The following is a 9,244-nucleotide window of genomic DNA, read 5'->3' on the forward strand; positions in this document are numbered from 1 at the left end:
TGGAGATCAGCAGCTGAGGGAGGGGCCAGTCCCACCACCAATTGATGGGGGGGCCAATCTGAGATGGGGCCGGGCAGGAGGAGGGGCTGCAAGAGGTTGGCCAGCTGGCCCCGCCAGGGGTAGGGGCTGCAGTCCCATGGGGCCCATCAGGGGTAGGGCAGCCAGGGGGAGGGCCTGCAGGAGGTTGGCCTGCCAGCCCTGCCCCTATTGGGGGGGGGGGGCAATCAGGAGCAGGGCCAGGGGAGGTTGGCCAGCAGGCCCCAGCCCCTGATCACAGTGGGCATCATAGCAACCGGTCATGGAGTTCCAGTCACTGGCTTTTTATATATATATTTTTTTTGTTAATCCTCATGTGAGGATCTTTTTTTCCATTGATTTATTTTTAGAGTGGACGAGAGGGAGGGAGGGGAGAAGGGAGAGAGACACATCAATTTGTTGCCTCCAGCACACACCCGTTAGAGGTCCGGGATCAAACCTGCCACCCAGGTACATGCCCTTGACCAGAAACTGAAGCCAAGAGCCTTCAGTGTGTGTGTTTTAATATATATATTTGCTTTCAGAGAGGGATAGAAACATCAATGAGAATCATCCATCAGCTGCCTCTTCCCCATTTGCCTCACACCAGGGATCAAGCCCAAAACCCAGGCACATGCCTTGAACCGTGGCCTCCTGGTTCATGGGTCAATGCTCAACCACTAATTTTTATTGATTTTGGAAACACCAATCTGTTGTCCCACTCCTGTGTTCATTCATTCTTGTATCTGACCAGGGATCAAACCGTAAACCTTGGTATATGGAACAATACTATAACCGAGCTGCCCATCCAGAGCCTATTCTTCAAGTTTATTAATCAAGGCTTTTATTAGTGTTAAGAAAAAGGGAAAAATTTTTTTAAACATGAACTTTTTTTAAAAAACATTTTTATTGATTTTAGAGTAAGGGAAAGGGGATAGAAACATCAATGAGAATCACTGATTGGCTGCCTCCTGCACACCCCCTATTGGGGATCAAGCCTGTAATCCAGGCACCCAGGCACAGACTGGAATCAAACCTGGGACCCTTCAGTTCGCAGACTGACGCTCTATCTACTGAGCCAAATCAACTAGGGCTGAACATGAACTTTTAGAAGAAACATTGATGTGATAGGGCAACATCAATCCATTGCCTTCTGTACATATCCTGACTGGGAATTGAACTTGTGAGCTTTCACTGTAAGGGACAATGGGTCAGCCACACCAGCCAGGGGAACAATCTTTAAAACTCACTTTACTATCAAAAAGTCTGTTCTTCCAACTATTACATATTCAGCAAAATGCCTGCTTAATAAAAGCACTAGTTTGGACATTCTGAAGGGGAAGAAACCCATTATAATCTCATGGACTTTATGAGCTATGTATTCCAATCCTTGGTTTCCCCCTAACAGGAACTAAGCCTTCAGCAAGTTAACCAACTGTGTAACGATTGATGGAACTGGAGAGGTCACCTTCTTAAACCTAAGGCAGGCTTTAAAAAAAATTTTGCCCTAGCTGGTTTGGCTCAGTGGATAGAGCATTGGCCTGCAGACTAAAGGGTACCAGGTTCGATTCCAGTCAAGAGCACATGTCCCTGGTTTGAGGGCTGGATCCCCAGTAGGGGGCATGTAGGAGGCAGGCAACCAATGATTCTCATCATTGATGTTTCCCTCCCTCTCTGAAATCAATAAAAATTATTTTAAATGTTTTGACTTTAGAAAGAGGGATAGAAACATCAATGAGACATTGATCAGCTGCCTCCTATAACATGGGTATGTGCCCTGACAGGAAACAACTGTCCTATTGAAGCTCAACCACTGAATCACATCAGCCAGGCAGGAAAGTCTTTTAAAGGCTTTTTTCATTACCATCCCCAAGGGTTTGATATATATAAGCAGTTGAGCCAGAAAGGGGGACAAGTATTACCACTCTAAGCAGTTGAAACATTCATACACTAAATTGGTCTAAAATTAAGTGCTATTTCCAAGTTTCTAACTTCAGTACTCCCAAATTTTTATGCTCAAATATTTGACTGTTGCTAAGGCAGAATTCCTAAAATTATGCCCCAAATCATTCTGAGGTAAACCTGGACTATCAAGGGCATATTTTTAGGCCTGATATTTGGCTTTCTGTATTTTAACAATGCACCTCTGGACACCTCCCCATCACCCCAACACACACCAATTTTGTTCCAAGTTGAGAAACCACCATATTACTGGTTACACTACAGGGAACTGTTTGTAAAGAAGAGGTTGAGAACTTACTGATGTTTCTAACTCCCTCTCCCTCCCTCTGTAAAAAAAGTTAAAACATATTTTTAAAAATTCTCTATTAGCAATATATTGCCTAGTGTTATTGGTATGGCCAACATAAAAACTGCTTGTGTTAGCTTTAGGTAAAACTTTTATCAAGTCCCAAATTAGAGAATTTCATTTGCTGTTGCAATCTTATCTTTCTCCTTATAATGTAGAGCTATTAGTCACTAAGATCAAATTGTTAGGACCCACCTTCATTTGCTGCCTAACACACCAGTGGCCTTCAATGTTTCTCGCCAGCCAGCCTTCTTTCAAATTTAAGGGCTCCACTTGATTCTTGGCTCTGACTTCACATAAAACAGACAGGATTAAGTTTCCATTTCATTACCTGAAGCACTTGAGTGCAATGCACTATTGAGCAAGAAAAGCACACAATAGTCAACTGGTAATTACAAGACTAAGACAAAGTTCCTACCTTCGCACACCCTTGTTTACCCAAGTCCTATGACTTAATTTTGGTCACATTGGCATCAAAATTAAATCCCTCCCTTGAATGCCATTTTAACCAGTTAGGAATCCCCACATCACGACATAATTTCATGACGACAGACACCAAATATGCTACCATGCAACAAAACTTTTATTAACATTTTGAACAGATTCAGTTATTACTGAACTGGTAATTTCTAAACTTAAATTGGGGCAAATGGCTAGAATGCAGAGTAGTGCCATCATTGGGCACTATGAATGCAAAACTGAAGAATTAATAGCCACCCCTCAGACGGAGGACCAGATGCAGGGTGGACTCTTTCTGGATGTTGTAATCAGAAAGAGTGCGGCCATCTTCCAGCTGCTTGCCAGCAAAGATGAGCCTCTGCTGGTCAGGAGGGATGCCTTCCTTATCTTGGATCTTGGCCTTCACATTCTCAATGGTATCACTGGGCTCCACCTCCAGGGTGATGGTCTTGCCGGTCAGGGTCTTCACGAAGATCTGCATACCACCTCTCAGACGCAGGACCAGGTGCAGAGTGGACTCTTTCTGGATGTTGTAATCAGAAAGAGTGCGGCCATCTTCCAGCTGCTTGCCAGCAAAGATGAGCCTCTGCTGGTCAGGGGGGATGCCTTCCTTATCTTGGATCTTGGCCTTCACATTCTCAATGGTATCACTGGGCTCCACCTCCAGGGTGATGGTCTTGCCGGTCAGGGTCTTCACGAAGATCTGCATACCACCCCTCAGACGCAGGACCAGATGCAGGGTGGACTCTTTCTGGATGTTGTAATCAGAAAGAGTGCGGCCATCTTCCAGCTGCTTGCCAGCAAAGATGAGCCTCTGCTGGTCAGGGGGGATGCCTTCCTTATCTTGGATCTTGGCCTTCACATTCTCAATGGTATCACTGGGCTCCACCTCCAGGGTGATGGTCTTGCCGGTCAGGGTCTTCACGAAGATCTGCATACCACCCCTCAGACGCAGGACCAGATGCAGGGTGGACTCTTTCTGGATGTTGTAATCAGAAAGAGTGCGGCCATCTTCCAGCTGCTTGCCAGCAAAGATGAGCCTCTGCTGGTCAGGGGGGATGCCTTCCTTATCTTGGATCTTGGCCTTCACATTCTCAATGGTATCACTGGGCTCCACCTCCAGGGTGATGGTCTTGCCGGTCAGGGTCTTCACGAAGATCTGCATACCACCCCTCAGACGCAGGACCAGGTGCAGAGTGGACTCTTTCTGGATGTTGTAATCAGAAAGAGTGCGGCCATCTTCCAGCTGCTTGCCAGCAAAGATGAGCCTCTGCTGGTCAGGGGGGATGCCTTCCTTATCTTGGATCTTGGCCTTCACATTCTCAATGGTATCACTGGGCTCCACCTCCAAGGTGATGGTCTTGCCGGTCAGGGTCTTCACGAAGATTTGCATTTTGACCTACAGAGTTCAAGAGGCAAAGTGTATCATTTTTGGATCTTTACATTTATTTTATATCTACTAATCAATTCTTCAAAACTCAAGTTAACAGTTCTTCCAAATGTCTTTAACTACATCTCTCACAAACCTCCAATTTTTACTAAACTAGACAAGTTAACCCAAAATTCCTTAAAAAAAAAAAAATTTAACCCTGCCCTGGCCGGTTCTGCTCAGTGGTTAGTGTTGGCCTGTGCACGAAGGGAGGATTCTTGGTCAAGAGGATACATTGATCTCCCCCCTCCCCCCCGCTGATGTGTGCCTCTCTTGCATCTTGTGCCCCCCCCCCCCACTCTCTGAAAAGCAGTGGGAAAAATTTCCTCGGGTGAGCATTAACAAAAAAGATTTTGTGGCACAGTGAAAAGATTTTTTTTTGGAGTGTGGAAGGGCAGGGAGGAAGAGGGAGGGAGGGAGGGAGGAGGAGGGAGGGAGGGAGGGAGGAGGAGGGAGGGAGGGGGAGGGAGGGAGGGAGGGAGAGAGAGAGAGAGAGAGAGAGAGAGAGAGAGAACATCTGAGACAGACACATCCATCGGTTGCCTCCCGCCCCGCGCCCCAATCCGGCAGGGATCCGCTCTGCAACCGAGGTTCTGGCTCTTGTACCCTTGACCAAATTGGAATCTGAAACCCTTCAGTCTGCAGGTGGAGTTCTAACCACCGGAGCAATATCTCCTTTTAAAAGAAAAAAAAAAAAAATCCTTACCCAAGGATGTTTTTTGTTGAACTTTGGAGAGAAAGGAAAGGGGGGGGGAGAGGAAAGGAAATATTCATTCGAACCCCTAGGTTCGCACCCACCACTTTTTTTTTTTGGTGTACGGGGTTCCCAATCAACAGAGACACCCGGCCAGGGCCAAATACAAAATTATTAATTTAGTCAAGAATGGCATCAAAATTATACTGGATGAAGTATCAAAAGTGCTTTGTAAATTTGCCATCCAGAGCTTTCTTCCGTAACTAACCGCAGAATTCCCCAAAACTTAAGCATAGCACCTGAAGTAAAATTTTATAAAACCCACAGGACCCGAAAAATAAAAAAACCCTTTTTAAACGGAGCTGGTAAGCGACATTTGTGTTGCGATTCGAAATGAAAAGGTTTCCAGAAGTCACACTACCGTTTGTCCGCCTTCCCCCTCTGAAACAGACACGATGGAACCGCCATCGGTTAAGCGTCCGTTAGCCCCTCTCCGCGCGCGCCAACCGCCCCCGCTCCCTTCACGTAAACAAGGCCCACCTTCCGGAAAGGCCCGGCGACGAGCGCCGCGACGCCGCGTCAGCTCCTCCCCTCCCCCCACCAAGGCCCACCCAGCCCAAGACCTGGCCAGTTTCCTCACTCAAGTTCCCTCGCCCCCGCCCGCCCGCCCTCCCTCCGACCCGGCCCCCGCCCCCGCCAGGTCTCGAAAGCTACGGGCCAGTACCTGTTAGCGAGTGCGAAAATACCGCAAGTCCAATCCCGTCGAGCCTCCTAAGCAACAACACAACCCCTACAATGCCCGGCGCTTCTGAAAGTTCCGGCTAGGCGGAGCTGAAATTTATGCAACGTCTGTTGCGTGCTTATCACTCCTACGTAACCGCCGTATCCGTGCGCCACTGAAAATAGTTCTCTCGGCCGCACCTTTCGCGACGCAGTTAGGCCCTTCCACTAGGCCCCAAACTCCTCAGAATCTGCAAAAGGGACCCTAACAATTCAGCTCTTCTCTATTCCAGGCTATTCTTCTCCTCCTTTAGGAAAAAGTAGGGAAGTTATCAGGCGGATGAATTCGAGTTGAGTGAACCGTCCTCGAAAGCTCTGGAAACTTCCTTTCGGCGCCCGCGCTGATTGGTGAGGCGGGTGAACACCAGGCCGGCGGTGATTGGTTGCAGACTCGGCGCTCCGCTGTTGCTGGGCTCCGGGCAGGGAGAGCCGACGTTGGTAAGTGACTGAATGCGCGTGCGCCCTAGAGGCGCGCCTCCGCGACAGCAGGGTGTTTCCGGTGGAGATGGGGGAGGGGTCCTCCGCGCCTGTCTCGGAATACCAAACCCGAGGCGAGAGCCCCAGACTGCGTTGTGAAAAGCCGATTTATTAAAGCATGCGCCTTTATTGAAAAAGCAAATCAAGCAAACCTGTACATCTGGCTTATGATGCACAGGCGGGGGTCCGAGGTGTTATGTGCCCTCCTGTCTGTAGGCCTCAGAGTTCCTCTGCTGGACATTTTGGTACAGATTAGTTCTCAAGGTCTTTTCTTTACTGTACCGTGGCCTTCCTAGAATCGTGGGAAGCACCTGGCTACTTCATCTTGCCTTGAGACTGCTGGCTTCTCTGCTTCGGGGTAAAACTGCCCTTTTCCTCCCCCTCCCTCTCCCTCTGCATTCTCTCGTTAGGGCTTGTTTGTTTGTTTGTTTGTTTTCATCATTCCTCTGTGTTGGGGAAAATAATGGTTTGTTAGTTACAAGCTGGCTGCAAATTGCCCACATTGTTTGGCCTTGTTTTAACTTTCCCGTCGGTTCCCTGTGCCTCCCGCCCTGAGTCCGGTCACACCGTCCACTCCGTCCTCTAAGGGTGGGGACAGCGTCTGTGGGTGGGACACTCAGGGGGGCGCCCTCGGCGGGACCCCAGCCCCCTCCCCCCCCCAGGAGACCCCGCCTTCGGGCCCAGTGCTGCGTGGCTCGGCCACAGCTGCCAGTCCTGGCCCCTCCTTGCTGTTTCTCCAAACTTCGGCGGGAAAAGAAAGGCAGGTGCGGGGTCCGAGAACCCGCCTCAAGAGACTGGGAATTCAGGAACAAGGAAGTAACGACTGTGTCTGCCATTGACGTGCTTGTTGTGCGAGTGACACCGAAGGTGGCTGCCCCGGTGGGACGGCCGGTCCGCTACCCCCTGGGTGTGGTCACCGGTCCGAGGGGCGGGCTGCTCGGCTCCGGTGGCCTCGGTCGGGGTCTGAGCCTCGGAGTGGGGGTGTCCGTACACAGGCAGACGGTCCTGCAATGCCGACCTTCCCGAGCCAGACGGCGTTTAAAGACCTGCATTAATACAATTAGCTGGATATCACTTAGCAAAGGCCGGTAAATCACAACATTTCTAAGCACAACATGAAGAAACGATGTCAATACAGACAGGTATATGAGTTAACACCTAGACAGCTTTAAATTAAATTTACTAAATCTTGGTAAGGTCTACTTATTTTAATAATCAGGAGGTAGAAATAAAATTTTTTAAAGATAATTTTGGACTAGGAGGTAGTTGAGAAAATGCTTATTTTACAAAGCATGAATTTTCATTTTTGTAAACCCAGCAGTGAGTCAGCTTGTTTCACCAACGCGCAGCTTCTCCTGAGTCATACTTGTTGATTCATAGAATGTTCTAGAGTGGAGATTCACGACTGATAATGATGATTTTGCTGGGCGTTCTAGCAGTTGCCAGAAGTTAGTCATGCAGCTTCCTGGTTTAATATTTTGCCAAAGTGGGTCATTTCGTAACCTCAACAGAACAAACATGTTTTCAGAAGGAAGGCATAGCACTGCTGCCCAAGAGCAATTTTTTGTATGTTTAAAAAATGAAACTTTTTGTAATATCATTTCTGGTGGTAAATTGTGAAAGGTAATTTGTTAACAAATTAAAGACTAGAACACAAAATCCCAAAGATCAGGAATTTGGTAATCTTGCACAATATTTGGCATTGTGCTCAAATGTTTGTTCAGTGAAGTGCAATTTCCCCTTTTATTCAACTGGGAAAAGACACACAACTTTATGACAGCCTTAGGTCCTAAAGAACAAAGCAAAAAGACAGTACTTAATCTCAGCTGGCAAATAGTTTTTGCCTAGGCAGTTCCTTAGAAAGGAACAAAGGAATTGATTCTGAGATTCTGAATGGTTTTACTTGACTAGATGTTTTTTAATAAAAATCTGAGAAAAATGTGGTTCTAATTAAAATTCCCAATTGTTGTCTTGACATTATTAGTTGATATTTAATATATGGAGTTAGTTTGTGGTTGGTCATTTCCTCATTTGTCTATTTATCTCAACAGAATTATGAGATTAACTCCTAATTTATTACCAGTGAATTAGAAACTTTAATTTTGAATGCCCAAAATGAACACAGAGCAAAATTCTGTATCGTCATTACACTGGGCCTCAAAATTATAGAAATCTGTCCATTTAAAAGTAGCTACTTAAAAATGTTTTATTATGAAATATTACAAACATATATAAATGAAAGTTGGAGATATACCAAACATCTTAAAATCACCACCCAACTTTATTAAGGCTTAACATTTTGCTGTTTTGCTTCAGCTTAAAAATTTTTTAGTGTAGTAAAAAATACAATATAAAACTTAATCATCTTACCAGTTTTAAGTGTACAGTTCAGTATGTGTTAGCTATAGTCACATTATTGATCCCTGGAACTTTTTTATCTTGTAAAACTAAAACTCTATACCACTAAACCACAACTCCCCATTTACCCCTCCCCCCCAGCCCCTGATAATCACCATTCTACTTTCTGTTTTTGTGATTTTAAGTACTTGAAATACTTTGTATAAGTGAAATCATACAGTATTTTTTTTTTTCTGTGACTGGCTTATTTCACTTAGCCTAGTATTTTCAAGGTTCATCCATACATTTGACAAAATTTCCTTCTTTTGAAAGGCTAATATTGCGTGTGTGTGTGTGTGTGTGTGTGTGTGTGTGTGTGTGTCTGTGTGACATGTGTTATCTATTCATCTGTCTATGGATATTTGGGTTGTTTCCACCTCTTGGCTATTGTGAATAATGTTGTAATGAACATGAGTGTGCAAATAACTCTAAGATTTTGCTTTCCATTCTTTTGGCCATAAACTCAGAAGTGGGATTAATTGTATTTTTAGTCTTTTAGGAGCCTCCATTCTGTTTTACATAGCCAACAGCAATACACAAAGTGTTTCAATTCTCCACATCCTCACCAACATTTGTTACTTTCTGTTTTTTTAAAACATTAAAAATTTTTATTTATTTTAGAGAGAGAGAGAGAAGAAAGGGGGCAGGGAGAGTGAGAGAAACATCAATGTGTTGTTCCACTTAT

At 45.8% G+C, this 9,244-nt stretch overlaps 1 protein-coding gene across 1 annotated transcript; it reads right to left on the reverse strand.

Moving 5' to 3' along the window:
* Positions 1–2,888: 2,888 nt before the first annotated feature.
* Positions 2,889–5,751, reverse strand: UBB (ubiquitin B). Its single transcript, XM_079797954.1, has 2 exons — positions 5,630–5,751; positions 2,889–4,181 (listed from the first exon to the last, which is right to left on the reverse strand). The coding sequence occupies exon 2, from the start codon at positions 4,173–4,175 to the stop codon at positions 3,030–3,032; it is 1,146 nt and encodes a 381-aa protein (XP_079654080.1). The 5' UTR covers positions 4,176–4,181; positions 5,630–5,751; the 3' UTR covers positions 2,889–3,029.
* Between the last annotated feature and the right edge of the window lie 3,493 nt (positions 5,752–9,244).

This window comes from Cnephaeus nilssonii, assembly GCF_951640355.1.
Source record: "Cnephaeus nilssonii genome assembly, chromosome: 19".
NCBI lineage: Eukaryota > Metazoa > Chordata > Mammalia > Chiroptera > Vespertilionidae > Cnephaeus > Cnephaeus nilssonii.